Source organism: Stigmatopora nigra, chromosome 18 (assembly GCF_051989575.1).
Source record: "Stigmatopora nigra isolate UIUO_SnigA chromosome 18, RoL_Snig_1.1, whole genome shotgun sequence".
Lineage (NCBI taxonomy): Eukaryota > Metazoa > Chordata > Actinopteri > Syngnathiformes > Syngnathidae > Stigmatopora > Stigmatopora nigra.
This window is the reverse complement of record NC_135525.1, coordinates 4,083,500-4,099,778: the sequence shown is the minus strand read 5'-3', so window position 1 is coordinate 4,099,778 and position 16,279 is coordinate 4,083,500. Positions and strand designations below refer to the sequence as shown.

General features: G+C 39.3%; 2 protein-coding genes across 3 annotated transcripts; both read left to right on the top strand.

Annotated features, from left to right (window-relative positions):
- The first annotated feature begins 195 nt into the window (after positions 1 to 195).
- LOC144211313 (pleckstrin homology domain-containing family A member 1-like) lies at positions 196 to 6,621 on the top strand. Its single transcript, XM_077738432.1, has 12 exons — positions 196 to 279; positions 942 to 1,118; positions 1,192 to 1,248; positions 1,332 to 1,377; positions 1,466 to 1,563; positions 1,662 to 1,775; positions 3,057 to 3,185; positions 3,252 to 3,320; positions 3,386 to 3,450; positions 4,163 to 4,226; positions 5,220 to 5,312; positions 5,412 to 6,621. The coding sequence occupies exons 2-12, from the start codon at positions 978 to 980 to the stop codon at positions 5,592 to 5,594; spliced, it is 1,059 nt and encodes a 352-aa protein (XP_077594558.1). The 5' UTR covers positions 196 to 279; positions 942 to 977; the 3' UTR covers positions 5,595 to 6,621.
- A 1,379-nt stretch (positions 6,622 to 8,000) lies between these two features.
- LOC144211310 (serine protease HTRA1B-like) lies at positions 8,001 to 16,212 on the top strand. 2 transcript variants are annotated; one of them, XM_077738430.1, is made up of 10 exons: positions 8,001 to 8,524; positions 10,636 to 10,735; positions 10,802 to 10,916; positions 11,734 to 11,823; positions 11,889 to 12,083; positions 12,157 to 12,189; positions 13,273 to 13,387; positions 14,068 to 14,125; positions 15,607 to 15,702; positions 15,805 to 16,212. In XM_077738430.1, the coding sequence occupies exons 1-10, from the start codon at positions 8,086 to 8,088 to the stop codon at positions 15,971 to 15,973; spliced, it is 1,410 nt and encodes a 469-aa protein (XP_077594556.1). In that variant the 5' UTR covers positions 8,001 to 8,085; the 3' UTR covers positions 15,974 to 16,212. The 2 variants fall into 2 exon arrangements, with proteins under 2 accessions (XP_077594556.1, XP_077594555.1); XM_077738429.1 differs by having other exon boundaries at positions 10,633 to 10,735.
- The last annotated feature ends 67 nt before the right edge of the window (positions 16,213 to 16,279 follow it).

Here is a 16,279-nt window from a genome sequence, read left to right as displayed (position 1 = left end):
TAATGAATTAAAATGAATAACATGCTAAAATATGTTGTGTTCGTGCAGGTGCCTGAGTGTAACGAGGAAAGCAAAGTTAGGCAACAGGCAAAAGCACACAAAGACAACTTTTAAAAAAATAGAACTCGCAAGAGCAGTCATAGATGGATTTTTTTAATGCCACATCTAAAATGGCGACGTCGCACACGTACCTTACGGAAGTGGTGCCTGAATGTGTGTCAGATGTGTTTGACGCCTGTTTTTCGAACTCAACTCAACTCGAGGGCGCACAACTTGTCTGTAAGTTGAACTTTACTGATTTTTTTGAAAAAATCGACGTCTTTCGGGCGAAAAATTACTTTGTGTTTTGCTTTATAAAATACTTGTTCATCCTTTAAACCTACTTAAATCTGCGATCTGTGAATTTCTTTTTGGCCAGGTATGGAAATTCGACCATTTACTCTGTGTACTGATCAATACAGACTTAAGAATAAATTAAAACGATCTGCTTTTTTTGTGTGCTAACGATTGCATTTTATGCCGTTTTCACAATATTTGTGGAATCAAGTTATACATCGCAAAATTTGCAATTTATGGATGTTTGCCTTTTAAATAGATTTGACAGTTTACTTTGTGTACTGATTAATGCACAAAACATTTGACTAGTCAAATTAAAACGCTTTGTCTAATTAAATGTATTTTTTACAGATAACTTACTACGTACAAATAAAACCAGCAAAATTATATATTTAAATAAATGCTTGTCAAAACTTGTCTGCTAGTTGTTTTTACAAGATAATACTACCATATGTGGACATTTTATGCACTCGTAAGATTATCTAGCTTTAAGTATTTGAAGTATTTGACCACTGTGTTCTATTGACATCAGTATAAGAATAGTAGAACTTGGCAAAAACAAACATTTCAAAGCAATTCAATGTCAGACTTTCCATTTCCCTCAGTAATGTGATGTCACGGAGCCAGTGGACGCGGTGGCCATGCCGTACGTGGATCGACGCAACCGCATCTGCGGCTTCCTTGACATCGAGGAGACGGAGGGCAGCGGAAAGTTCCTGAGACGATACTTTGTCCTTGACGCTCAGCGGGATCGACTCGTTTGGTACATGGACAACCCACAGGTGTGTGTGCCTTCTGGTCGGTATCCGAACCGAGACGACAATGATGTTCTACTTTACTTTATGACTGTCTCAGAACCTTCCCAACGGGGCCCAAAATGTCGGCTCTCTCAACATTTCCTACATCTCCCAAGTGAGTCATCCCATTTTCCACCATTCTGGGTTCTTACCGGCTGTTTTCGCATTTTTATTTTTATTTTTTCTAATTGCCCGCAGGTGTGCGATGCCACCAAATTGAGGCCAAAGGCTGAGTTCTGCTTTGGTGAGTTCTAATCCAACAAATGAGGTTTTCTGAAATGTTTTTTTTTGTTTGTTTATGTCTTTCAATCAATACTTTTGTTTATGTATAGTTATAAATGTAGCAATGAGGAAGTTCTACCTGCAAGCCAATGACCAACAAGATTTGGTGGAGTGGATTGCTGTTCTTAACAATGCCATCAAAATAACAGTCAGATTTTTCAACATCTAATCGATTTGAACTGGGTTTTCCAACCAAATGAGTTTGATTTATTTCTATTCTAACCTTCATTTCGCGACCAAACCCAGGTGCCAAAACTCGGCGATGGACCTGACGTGCCTCAAGAAGTTTTGGGAACTTTGAAGCAGGTTTCTTACAAGACGGAAATCATCGGCGGAGTCCCCATCGTCACCGCTACTCAGGTGAGGCTCGCCATGCCCGGACTCGACCCAGGTATTCGCACGTGTCTTCACACGTAGGAGCGACGCCTTGAATTCCTAACTTGCTGTACACTTCACAAAACAGAATGAGGAGAAATTTGATTTTATATGCTAAAGGCAAAAACAAAAGTCAGCAACGGCATTAATGCATGTTACGTATATTTAATTGGCAAGAAAATGCAGTTTCTACAAGCAGGGTTGCTCAATACGTACATCGTCGAGGTACTATTGGCTAATAACAACATTTTCTCAAGATTTTCCCTTTCAAAGTAACACATTTGTACTCCCTATTAAAATCAGGAATATGGAGGTGAAAATTGTGAATCAGGGGGCGCTTTATACGAGATAAATTGTCAAATTCAATCATTTTAAGGCAAGTTTAAGGGCAGGGCTTATACGCGGTGGCGGCTTATATGCGAGAAATATGGTAAATGTTGCAGCTCGAACCGAGAAAGGGCTATTTTGCTATTATTCCAACCTTTACTTTCCGTTTAGATCAAGGGTGTCAGACTCGGGTTGGTTCACGGGCCGCATTGACGTCAACTTGATGTGGGCCGGACCATTTTAGATATAATATTTAGATTTTTTTTTTAATAAATGGATTACAAGAAGTGGATCAAAAGTCCCAACTATTCATTTTTTATAGATCTAAAACAATGTTTATTGAGCATTTTTTCTAAGTGAAGGAAAATCTCTTTTAATCATTATGTTCCATATTATAGTGGAAAACAGATGATATTTTTCTAGATTTTTAGATTTTAAGATTTTTTTCTGATCTAAAAACAGAAATAAATGATGAAATTACAATTATTGATTTAAAAGAAGGAAAATCAGGAAATATAATATACATCTATAGCCTTCATTTTAATTTGATCCTAAAACAGAAAGTCGGCACTCATGATTTACTTTCTCGGGCCACACAAAATAATCTGGCGGGTCTAATTTGGCCCCCAGGCCACCACTTTGACACCTGTGCTTTAAAAACAGCATGCACAAACCCCTTGCTCTTTTCTCTCTCTCTCTTTTTGCGGGTTTTAACAACAACAGATCCTCAGAAATTCCACAAGAGGGCGTCACTTACAACTTCATTCGTCGGACTTAAAACTTTTCGGCTTTGCTCACTCTGGAGCCAAATGGGAAAATTCATGAAGCCACTTCTGATTTGCTCATGGAATTTCCCCATAATATTTTTTTTCGCCCGTGTGCAAGTGCTGTATCGTCCCACTGGGATCCGTCGTGACTCAGTACGCGTTGGCATTCTAGGAACAGGTGGAGACGGTGGACAAGTCTGAGCGAGATGCTTTGAGCAGGCCCTACTTCCTGTCCGGCCAAGTTCACCGCCAGGACCGGGGTGTTATTAAGGCGGGATTTTGTGTCAAGCAGGGAGCGGTGGTAAGCATGTGGCATATCACTTCATCATAAGAGGTAGATTTGAGAACATGAGGTTGTGTTTACTAGATGAAGACGTGGAAGCGCCGTTTCTTCATGCTGGATCAAAATGACCTCAGCTACTTCAAGACGGACTCTGTAGGTTGGCACCGTACGAGTTTGCGTGCATGCTAACCAACGCCATGTGCTGTTTATCTTGACAGGACAGCGGGGCGCTCCGCGTCATCCCCCTGAAGGAGGTCCTCAAAGTTCAAGAATGCGAACAGAGGTGAAGGATTTACAAAAACTTCTTCGAAGTAGTCTAATAGTTTAAAAACAGTGTTGTCAAACCTGAGACCTGTGGGCCAGAATTGATTCCAAAAATGGTGCAGGTTTTTCATCCCTACTGAAACAGACAGTGCAGACAGTTAGGCTAATGAGGATGTCTGCTGGGAGAAGCAGCAACTGACTGCAATCAACTGAATACAGTTCTAAATGAACAGAGTGGTGAAAAGGTTTCGTCTTGGTGGGTTGGACCGAAAACTTGCACCCAATCGGCCCTTTCTGGAATGAGTTTGAATTGGGAGTGCCACCCTCCCAGTTCAAATGGGGTGGGCACTTATCTATAATCCTTGTAAAGCCTGATTTATGGATATGTGTGTGTATGTTAAGATTCTCTCGCTACGTTTGTCCAAACCGTGCAACGTAGAGAGTTGAATTTTTTTATGGTGGATAGAAGCGGTTGTTAGATCCTAATAGACAAGTTCACATTCTCTAGGTGTGTAAACTCAATCTTTTATTTGTTGAACACCCATTTTTCAAACAGGAATGTTTAAATAGCGCAACAACTGTCTTGTGGTTCTTTTGGCATTTGTGGGGGCCTGTTTTGGTACTTTCGTATTCAAGAAAGTTGACAAATTACAAACAATCGTTTCATATAAAAAGTAACATCCATAATGCAAAAATGCTATCTGTATTAATGTTTGTGTTGTGTTGTGTAGTGAGCTGATGATGAGGGACAACCTCTTTGAGGTGGTCACCACCTCCAGAACTTTCTACCTGCAGGTAAGCAAGCACACGCCATGTGGAAAAAATCTATCACAAATATGGGTTATTTTTTGACAATCTCCAGATTTTTAATTATTTGGTAAAAAAAATTACAACATTTATGACGCTTTTACATCAAGCAATGCAGCACAGAAGCAACATACATTTTTGCTCTGAGATATAGAATTATCTACTAATGCTTTGTTTCTATTGGCTTTGAATTTTAAGACTGCGTTATAAATTCCCATAGTCATTATTCTTGATTTTGGAATCAACTGTGTAGGTGTTTTCCATTGTCTTATATGCATCAATTCTCCATCAAAAGAGCGAACAATGTAACAAAAAGATTATTTATATTTTAGATGTGTTTATGTGGATTGGTCGATGATGAATCTAATGAGCCTTCGTCCAATTCACATACATTTTTTTTTAAAAGCCTCATTGGATCTTGTCCAAATGGATCAGTGTTAATTATTCTTAGCATATCCAGTAATACCTTGAGGTACGAGCTTAATACGTTACGGGAGCGAGCTCATATATCAATTACACTCGTATCTCAAATCAATTTTTCCCATTATAAAATAACTCAATACAAAATAACCCATTTACACCCACTGGAAAGAAACACTTAAACTAGGATATTACAATGGAAAAACATTTTAAATTTTTTTTAACTGTTTTAACACACCAACTAATGTCGAAAATGTATTTTGCTGTGTCTGTATTCTCACCCTCTTGCTGCTGTGACAGTGAAATTCCCCGAATACGGGCCGAATAGTTATCTAATCTAATCTAAATCTAAGATTACAAAGCAACAAATACCTATGTAGTGGTTATGATTTGTAATAGAATGTGACATTTATGTACTGTACTTAATTTTACCTTCAAGACAAACGGTAGCGACTAACAGCAATGTGCGAATATTAGATTTTTTTGAATATCTCATTGTTGTTACATATCGTAAAGCACTAATATTTCTTATTTACTTCCCATGAATCATGTTATGTCAAGACGGACAGTCCCGATGACATGCACAGCTGGATTCAATCCATCTCCAGCGCCATCGTGGCCCAGCGTGGACCACCAGGAAATTCGACTATCTCGGTGACTTTTGTCTAAAACTTCCTAGTTTTTCCTAATTCCCGCGACTGTCTTTTGTGGCGGTAATTTCTCATGTATCGTCGTTCTTCGTCTTCATCGCAGGATGGTGGCTTGCCCAATGCTTCCTCATCCACCTTCTACGTAGCCTTAGACGAGGAACAGCCTCAGGCGCAATCTTCCACAGAGCCTGATGCCGACTTTCCCGTGCAGGGAGATGGGTCAATATCCACGCGGTGTATCAAGCAGGACACAAACAGCCACGAAGATGGTGGGTTCAGCGGCTAATTTTGAAAAATTACTAATGGTACATTTATCATATATTTTTTCCTTAAAATTGTAGATTTTTAGTTTGAAAAATACAACAACAAAAAAACGCGCAGGGCTAAAATTGCATTAATTTTATCAGGGTTTCCACATGGTATTAAAACTCTTTAAAGTACTCAGCTTGAAATAACTTAAAAACTAGGAATAAATTATTAAAATTAAATAAAAAAAGGAATGTTACTTGGGCCCATATAAACATTTTTATCTGCATATTTTAATGTTTTTAATGAAATAAGAAAATATAATGACGTTAATGATCATTATAAAAGTACAGTAAATATGTGGTTATAAGTGAGACTCCATTTAGGGTCATTTCGGCCATACTTGTATATCAAATGGATACATATTTTACTAAAGTGGTTATGTTAATTTTAAATAATCTCTACAGTCATATTTCCTGAACTTTGACCTTAACTTGGTAGGTCTTAAATTCTTTTCATTTTAAATTCCTATGAATTGTGTCTGAAAAATATTCTCACATTAAAAAATGTACAATTTCTTTGGATTACAAGGTTGGCTGTAAAAAACAATTGGTGGAATTAATAATAAAATATGTTTTAAGTATTTTTAAAAAGGCTCACATTTCATCCGATCAAATTTCTCGCCCCCTTTATGTCACAATCGCATGAACATAGTTTTTAGGGAAAAAATGCCCCCAGACACTAAAAAAAATATAATTCAAATAATCTAAACCAAATAATCAACAAAAAAGGAAATCAATAACCATGTCCAAAACAAATATACAAAAATACAACAAATTCATCTTATTATGGCTAAAATGTAAAAGACCAAAACCTCGACTTAAAAAAAAACTAAAAACATCTGAATTATCATATCCGGAACTTATCTCATAAAACTTTAAAAAAGACACAAGAGGAATTAAGTAGAGACAACAAAAGCAAGCCAAGAACAATTTGAAAAAAAGTTGAGAAACAAGTCCAAAAGAACAAAAAACACAAGGAAATATGGAATGACAACTAGTAGAACATTAACAAATGAACAAAAGATCAGAAAAGGGACAAACAGGCAACAGCAGCACTGACTTAAACCCAGTGGAATTTGATGGCCACGCACACGCCGGCTTTCCGGGAAACTTGCTTTTAACTTTTTTTTCCCCCCCGTCCAGTCTTTGTTTGACTCCAGTGGTCATTTTTTGGCCATAGCCGACAATAGACGCCCAATCCGTTTGGAACTCAAACCATCTCCCCCGCCAGACACCTCCCGTTCCAAATAAATTTGACGTCTATTACCGTCAATGTCAGGACAAGAACAGGGTGTTGTCTTGGCACGTGCCGCATGGCTAACTCTTAAAACATGTTGACTTTCACTGACTGAGCTCATAAAGTTGGAAGTGTGTGCGCGCCAAAACCACTGAGCCAAGTCATTTTGTAATGTGTTTAATTAATGAGGAAACATAACACGATGGTGGATGTTGTCAAAACATTGTGATGACATAATTTGAGGGAATGTCTGGACTGAAGTAGGACAGTTTATTTAAAAGCCACTGGAGAGCAGTAGATAGGCGATTCGCTGTTATGAAGCAGGTTCAGATTTTCTTTGTTTTTGAAACCTTTTTTAAAGTTATGTAACATGATTAGAGCCGCTGAAAGTAAGAAGAATCGACTAACCTAATTCTGACTTTTAAGTGATGTAATATTAAGATGTACTTTTTAAGGGGTGTAGGTATTAATATAGAAATTCTTACCGTATTTATGAGGATTTATGGTAAGCAAAAAAAAAAGGTTTAGCTTTTTAAAATTGATTCCTCCTATTAACAATTTGACTAAATTGAACCTTTTAAGTACCCTTTTTACAATATTTTAGTTTCCATTTCGGTTTCTTTAATTTATTATTTCTTTTAGTAATGCTATTTAATTGGCTGACATATTTTTTAATAACATTTTTAGATTGATTATCCCTTTTTGAGATATTTGTAGGTTTAAAATAGATATATATTGTACTACTATTTGTGATCCTACTTTAATTATATAGTATGTTCATAGAATCAAGTCTTTTTATTTTTAGCAAAAAATGTTTATGCTTTTTAAAAATTGTTTTCCCCTATTAGGAAGTTGACTTAGTCGAATGTTTTAGGGTTTTATTTCAATGTTTTAGTTGTTCCATTTTGGTTTGTTTTATTTGTTCCTTTTCCTCAATAGTTTATAGAGTGGGCACTTTTTGGGGGGATAGAAAATGTTTTCTTTGAATAAAACCCTAATAAGCATCAATTATTCGCATAATTTTGCCAAGGAAAGGCGAAAGTTGAAACCGCAATACTCAAGGGATTACCGAGAATCTGGCCCTGCCTCATTTTTGCGTGTCTCCTTGCGCCATCCAATTAGAGGCCGTGTTTACAAAGCGCTTTTAAAGCGGCGCGGCAGCCACTCTTCATTCACTTTCTAGTCCTCAAAACTTGTTTCTTCACCCCACGATAAATCATCTTTCCTGCGCAATGATCGTGCTCGTCGTCCTCGCCTTGATTGCCTGTCTGGCCCCCGTCGAACTCTCGTCACTCTCCAAACGCTCCGCCATCGGTTGCCCGGAGACTTGCGACAAATCCCGCTGCTCACCTCCACCATCAGCCTCCGAGTGTCCGGCCGGGGTGGCGCTTGACGCGTGCGACTGCTGCCCGGCTTGCGCGGCCGGTGAAGGCGAACCGTGCGGGGGTAGCGAACGCCGATGTGGAGAGGGTTTGACGTGCGATGTCGGCGACGGCATGCCCTCCACCAGCACGGTGCGACGCCGGTCCTCCACGGGGGTCTGCGTGTGCGGCAGCCCCGAGCCCGTGTGCGGCAGCGATGGCGTCACCTACGGCAACGTCTGCCGGCTCCGGGCGCTCAGTGCCAAGCGGCCGCCTGTCATCCTTGTCCAGAGGGGCGCGTGCGGAGAGGGTGAGTGTTGGAGTGGGGGTGAGGGGTTCGGTGATTACATCAATTCTCAGCCCCGTCTCCTCCACACACCACCATCTATCTATTCATCCTTGTAAAGCGTGATTTATGGATGTTTGTGTGTATATGTTAAGATTCTCTCGCTATGTTTGTCCAAACCGTGCAACGTAGAGAGTTGACATTTTTTATGGTGCCCAGGAACGGCTGTCGCATCCTTAACAACACTGTAAGGAAGGGGTCAGGGCCCATATGTGGCTCTTTTGATTAGTGCAAATGGGTCTCCGCTAATCTGTGAGGTAAAATATGGAAATTGCTGGTGACAGAGCTGAGATAGTACATGTAGAGCTGCTTTAACCTTCTTTTTTTTTGCATTACACTCTTCTGGAATGCATATGCTCATTTAAAAGGAACTGCATAAGAATGTTGTCAAAAGTATTCCGTTTATTCCACTTTAAAAGTGGTGAAATGACTAAAAAAGGACCCATTTACGTGTATTTGGCATATTAGAAAAACAGAACAAAATTGGCATATTAGAAAAACAGAACAAAAATTCATTTTGGAAATGAACACATTGACACGCATTGTGATCAATGGGTGTTTAAATATAAATGTAGCACTTCTATTCAGTTAATATATATTGCATGCAAAACACTACTGCCTTTGTTTATCTTTATTAACCACGTTCAAACAAGGAATTCAATCAAAACTATCATAGCACATACGTACTTGAAATAATTTTCAAACATCTTTCTAAAGCAAGTTGCTCTTTCTGCTTCTTAATTTTTATATTTAGAATAGCTAGCAAATAAATCAAATACAATTTTAAATACAAACATATTGTCAGTTCAAACATTTGTTAATTCCTTGCCAGTCCTGCAGTCAAAATGGAGTCAAAGTCTATTCCAGAATGAGTAATAAAAAGTCATGCTTATAGTTTTATCATCCTTAAACTTCTGCACGCAATGTGTTTGAGGCATTTGAGCTGACAGAATTTTGGCAAGCAAGCACACGTAAATATGGATCATGTTTAAAGTGCGCTGAATCTGGGTCAGACGTTATTTAACCCAGATTTTCGCCCAGGATTTTTTTTTCTGCACTAGGACTGGCTTGGAAACGCCAACAACACAACAACGGTTACCCGGTGACTCAGCTGACTGAGGAATCTCTCCCAGTCGTGGCTCGTCCGCCTCTAGACAGGATCAGATACTGGCACCTTGTCTTTGCCAAAAATCTCGACCTTCGAATAGAAAAATGAGGCCGTTGATAAGAGTGTCCTCGAGTGACCTCGTTTTAGCGCAAGCCCCGACGATTGGGTTGCAGCCGTCTCTTTGTTTTTTTGAGTAATTTGGACTCAGGGCTTTGTAGAATTCAATAATATGATATTTCTTTCTAGTAAAAATGTAGAATAAGTACTGTTAGAAATGAAGTTGGGGTCCAAGTTATGTCCAATCCATTTGAACTGGGTGGGTTGGCAGCAAATGAGCAAAAGTCCAACCCTTCAACTGCAAATGGATGTCTATCGATCTCAATGGCAGCGAATGAGTTCAAATTGATATGTAATGGGGATTAAGTTCAGGTATATTTATCGTATTTACTTGCTTTTGTGAATGATTCGAGGATACGGCTTATATGTGCATAAAAACATGACATGCACGAAACTGCAAGTTGACGCCGCCATGGCAATAACGCAAGCGGTCATTAAAAATGGAGAAAAGATAAACAGATAAAAGGCTAAACTAAATTTATCATAATCATCATTTCCGTGTCCGACAAATGCGGCTTATATGCGAATAAATACCGTGAGCGACTTGCTAGTCACTAAACCTGTTTCCACCTATTCAGGACTTCGGGTCTTGCATTTGTTCTGAGCGATTAATATATCAAAAGTTTAGAAGGATTTCTTCATCGGGAGAGGTCGCAGTTAACAGGAGCGGTCGCAGATGTTACAACATATGTTGAGCGTGACCCGACGTTATATAAGAGCAGCTTTGACTCACATGCTTTGTTTTTATTAGTGCGCTTAGCTAACACATCTGGATCTAATTGAACGGTCATCGGAAGACTGCCTACAAAGATGATTGACGGATGACCAGTTGTCGGTTTTCCCCCAGCAGGTCGAAAGAACCCCGACAGTCTTCGCCTCAAGTACAATTTCATCGCGGACGTGGTGGAGAAGATCGCTCCTGCCGTCGTTCACATTGAACTTTTCCGCAAGTAAGTAGCGGACGAGGTTGGGAAGTGACCAAACTGAAGGCCAACGAATGGTCTTCTCGCACGCAGGATGGCGTATTCCAAACGCGAGGTGGCGGTCGCCAGCGGCTCGGGTTTTGTGGTGTCCGAGGACGGGCTTATCGTCACCAACGCTCACGTGGTGGCGAATAAACATCGAGTCAAGGTACCTATTGATTGATAGAAGACGGTAAAGCTGTTGATGTAGTCTCCCCTCGATTATCGTAACTTTCATTTCTGCGATTTTTTTCTCATTTTTAAAAAATATGTTTTTTAACCGCGATATTTGAGGGATTACTGTATAGCTTTAAAAAAAAAAAATCACTACAAAAAGCTAGCATAGCCATGTCCTTGTGTCCTGCGATTGGCTGGCAACCAAATTCGGGTGGCCCAGCACCCCCTGCGACCATTGTGAGGATAAAGCGATTTGGGAAATGAGTGATTGAATATTTGATAGATTTAAATTATTTTAAAAAATGGAGAGCAAAACTTTTGAAAGGTGAAATGTTTTTTAATGATATATTTTTATGTTTTATTTAGTTTCTTATTCGATGTAATACAATTTAGGAAACCATAAGATAGATATTTCAAAATAAGTGAATCCTTTAGAAAAATGTATTTTGGGGTGAAATTTTGTTTTAATTAGGGTTAAATAATTGTATTTTTAATTACCTATCCTAATATATACTTGTAATTAATTATAGAAAAAAATCTAAAATAAAATCCTCCCAAAAAACATTCAATAAAACTTTTTTGTTTTAATTGTAAGAATTTATTCACTTTTTCTCTTATCTTAAGGGTTGCAGGGGGTGCTGTAGCCTCTCCTTTTCATTTTAATTTTTGTATAATAAAATCTTTTAAAAAATCAAAACTAGTCCAAATGGATTGGACGTACACTATTGTCAATGACAGCTAATCGTGTAATAAAATTTGATACCTTTATGGTCTGAAATCACAGATCTGATTTGACTTCTTCCCTACAGGTGGAGCTAAAGAGCGGTGCCACATATGAGGCCAAAATTTTGGACGTTGACGAGAAATCGGACATCGCTCTCATCAAAATCGACATCCGAGTGAGTGACCGCACTGTCACTTCGCGGGAAGATCTTCTCTTTTGAGACCATTTTGGCTTTTCCAGACCAAACTTCCGGTTCTGCTGCTGGGCCGCTCGGCCGACCTGCGACCCGGCGAGTTTGTGGTAGCCATCGGGAGCCCCTTCTCGCTCCAGAACACCGTCACCACCGGAATCGTCAGCACCACCCAGCGTGGTGGCAAGGAGCTGGGGTTGCGAAACTCCGACATGGACTACATCCAGACCGACGCCATCATCAACGTGAGACTCCATTGCAGAAAAATCGCCAAATAAGATCATTTTGTTAACTTGTTTTTGTCTTTGGCGTTGGCAGTATGGCAACTCCGGAGGTCCGCTCGTCAACCTGGTGAGTCCATCAATTATTTAGCTCGGGGGTGTCAAAATCTGTTTGGTTTGCGGGTCACATTAATGTCAACTAGATCTCATTAATGGCTCTAGACGTCCAATCACGTTTGACTGCGAGGGGAATGACTGCAAATTAATGAAGCAAACTCCTAGTCAATATGGATCGGATGTGTGGCACTGAGAAATGAGCATCCACAGTTAGTTTAAGCTAATTGGACATCTATTATTGTCAATAGAGTTCATTTTCGGTTACTTACAGGTCACTTCTTGTCAATTTTGGATCATTTCCTATTGATTTTGAAGGATTTTACGCTAGGATTGTTGTTTGTTTGTTGAGTCCTGCTGATTTTTTGGGTATTTCTAGGCTGACAGAGGTTCTCGCATATAAGCCGCATCCTTAAAATCATTGAATTTTACAATTTCTCGCGTATAAACCAACCCTTAAAATTGCCTTAAAATCTTTGAATTTTTGCAATTTCTCGCATATAAGCCGCCCTTTGTCTCACAATTTTCATCTCCATATTCATGGTTTTAATAGGGAGTGCGAATGTGTTACTTTGAAGGGAAAATCTTAAGAAAAATTGTTGCACGTGGTATTTCTGAAATACTGTATCAATCAAAAGCACATTATTATTATCATAGGGAAATTAGTTGTTCATCCAGTAATGGTTGTTTTCTTACTGTAAAACAGAAAATAACCAACAAATAGTAAACGTTCATCTGCCGACATCTACTGGTAAAAAAAGAGTTTAGCGAGTAAGTCTTATGCGCATATAAGCCGTACCCTTGATTTAGTCATACTTTTTTTCAATAACAAATACAGCCCATGTGTGAGAAAATACGGTCCTGCTGGTTTTGGGGCTTTAAATAGGCAATTGATCACACGAAAAAATGAAGGCCCTTAATTATACTCCTATAGTATGACTGTGTTACTAATGCAGAACACTACCTAACAGACCACTTCTGGCTCGCGGGCCGCACACTTGACACCCCTGATTTAGCTAATTGGCTGCCTTTGACGATTTGCAGTTTTTCTCAAAAAGTCAGCAATGATTGACGGACCAAAAATGTGTTGTCCCGGCAGGACGGCGAAGTGATCGGCATCAACACGCTGAAGGTGACGGCGGGAATCTCATTCGCCATCCCATCCGACAAAATCCGAGAGTTCCTCGCCGAGTCGCACGACCGCCAAGTCAAAGGTTTTGCCATTTTTTTCCCTATCGTATTTTGTCTCTTAACTTATTCACTGCACTCAGTCAGCTGTACTTAAGGAGATGTTATCGAAATAGCATCAACGCTAGCAAGTGTCGTTAGTATATGATTGGATATATCCCATATTTTTCCAACTATAAGTCTCACCAACCAAATAATTCACAATGAAGAGGAAAAATGAAGATATAAGTCACATTTTATGAAGGGCAATTTTGATTTTATTTTATCAGAAACCAAGAACAAACAGCAATTATAGTTAAATGGAGAAGAATAGGCTAAATTGGGCCTGTTAATGTAACATTCAATTTAAAAAAAATGCTACAACCTAAAAAAAAAAAAAACAAGTTTTTGGTGCTTAGATAGGAAAAAAAACATAAGTCGCACTCGAGCATTACTCGCAGCCTGGCCAAACTATGAAAAATGTGCGACTTATAGTCCGAAAAATACGGTAGTCCATTTCTCCCACCTTTTTAAAGCCTTATTACAATATACTCCTTTTCCCCCATGCAATCTTTCTCCGTTTTGTCTCCCCCTTATCTCATTTTCTGAACCACTTCATCCTCAGTAGGCTCACGGGGGGTGCTAGAGCCAATCCCGCTAGACTTTGGGCCAGCATTTCACATCCAATGTCGACCATAGAACTAACATTTCATGTTTTATACTCCAGGAAAGAATAGCGGCAAGAAGAAGTACATCGGAATCAGGATGATGAGCCTCACGCCAACGTGAGTTTCCTACACACACGCACACGCCAACATGTTGGTGGCGAGAGGTCGTTGTTAGCAACAGCCAAAAATGTCTTTGACTTACTGACAATGTCGCCGAGTCACCCGCATTGCTGTGTGATTACCATGCTGATTCAGTGTAATGACAGGGAGGCACAAATGTTTTTTGGCAGTAAATCGGGCTGTTGTTGTTTGTGGTGAGTGATAGAAAGCAAGTTAAAGTACATGCTGCCCCCCCAATGCACTACTTTTGTCTAAATTAAGTTCCTTGGTATAATTCTGTAACACTAAAATGGCAGCAAAGACTTGCTCATACAGGTTTTTTATACAAATAGTAGCTTTTGCCCAATTAAGGCTACTCAAGTTGGATTTTGAACACAAGAATGGTACCAACCGATTAATTTTAAATCAACATAGTTCATTAACACTTGGATCGTGACAAATCAATACTTTTTTTACGTAAATGAAGCCCCTCAATTCACTTTAGGATCATTGTTTAACATAAAAACAGCATCAAAAACCAACATTCACTATAAATGAAGCTACTCAAGTCACTTTAAGATTGATGTTTAACATAAAAACAGCAATAAAGACCAACATTCGCAATGAATTAAGATCTTCAATTCACCGAAGGATCGCTGTTTAACACTAAAACCGCATCAAAGATCAACTTTCACAATAAATGAAACTCCTCCATTTACTTTGGGATCGTTGTTTAACATTAAAACCGCATCAAACGCCACCTTTCGCAATAAATGAAACTCCTCAATTCACTTTAAGATCATTGTTTAACTCTAAAACGTCATTAACGACCAATTCTAACAACAAATGAAGCTCCTTAACACACTTAAAAGATCGTTGCTCAACATAAAAACAGCATCAAAGCTAACTTTTGCAATAAATGAAGCTCCTCAATTCACTTAAGGATCGCTGTTTAACTCTAAAACCTCATCAAAGGCCAACTTTCACAATAAATGAAGCTCCTCAATTCACTTTAATATCGATGTTTAACACTAAAACAGCATCAAAGACCAACTTCGAAGATGAAAATGAAGCTCCTCAACTAACTTCAAGGCAGCCCCTTCCCACTCGAAAAGATCCATTAACTTAGTTGAAAAATAACTATCCACTTCAAGATAGTTGCAGTATAAATAAAACGGTTACAGACGCTCCCCCTACTTACGAACATGTCTGCAAACCAATGCTGGTTACTTATACAAGCCTTAAACATACAAATGCACCTATAAAAACCTTCAATATACTTATATAGTCCTTAAACATGAATTATAATACAAAATATATCACTGAATCAACCTCAATCTGAACAATTTCAATTTATGAACACTTTCAACTTATAAACAAGTGCTTGGAACCTAACTCGTTGGTAATTAGGGGAGCATCTGTATATACAATCTCATCTATAAAATCCATGCAAACTATAATCCTAATTTCCTAATAATCCTTCATTTTTTTTCTTCCAGTTTAGCCAAGGATCTGAAGGACAGACGCTCAGATTTCCCAGACGTCACGTCGGGAGCGTATGTCCTCGAAGTCCTGAGCGGAACACCCGCCGAAGCGTGAGAGCACTTTCATTAGTTATCTTTCTAACTCACATTTGACATCCATCGCCGTCAGACACTTAACGATGTTTTCTGCCCATGTGTTTCTTGACGCCACAGCGCCGGCCTGCGCGAAAGCGACGTGATCATCAGCATCAACGGCGCCCGCGTGGCATCGGCCACCGACGTGAGCTCCGCCATCAGAAGCGACGATACGCTGCGGCTGGTGGTGCGGCGCGGCAACGAGGACGTTATTGTTAACGTCGTACCCATTGACGTCGAGCCGTGAAGCGATGGACGGAAGCGCCTGTTGAATTTCGACTCAAGTTGCGCCCAATGACGCTACGGACTTCTTATGAGACGTCATGGACGCGCAGCAAAGACACGCAACTGCTTGTGACTTTGTCAAGCGGTCGCTAGGTTTCTAAGGACATATTTTTAAGGACTTATTTTTATTATTTTCAGTCGTGTTGATGTACAATTCCATTTTGAGGAAAGCACTCTGGTGCATATTGGGTCCTCGTTATGTTACATGAGAAAATGACCCCCAAAACAAAACAAATCAACTGAATTTAGTTTATTTTTAATCAGATTC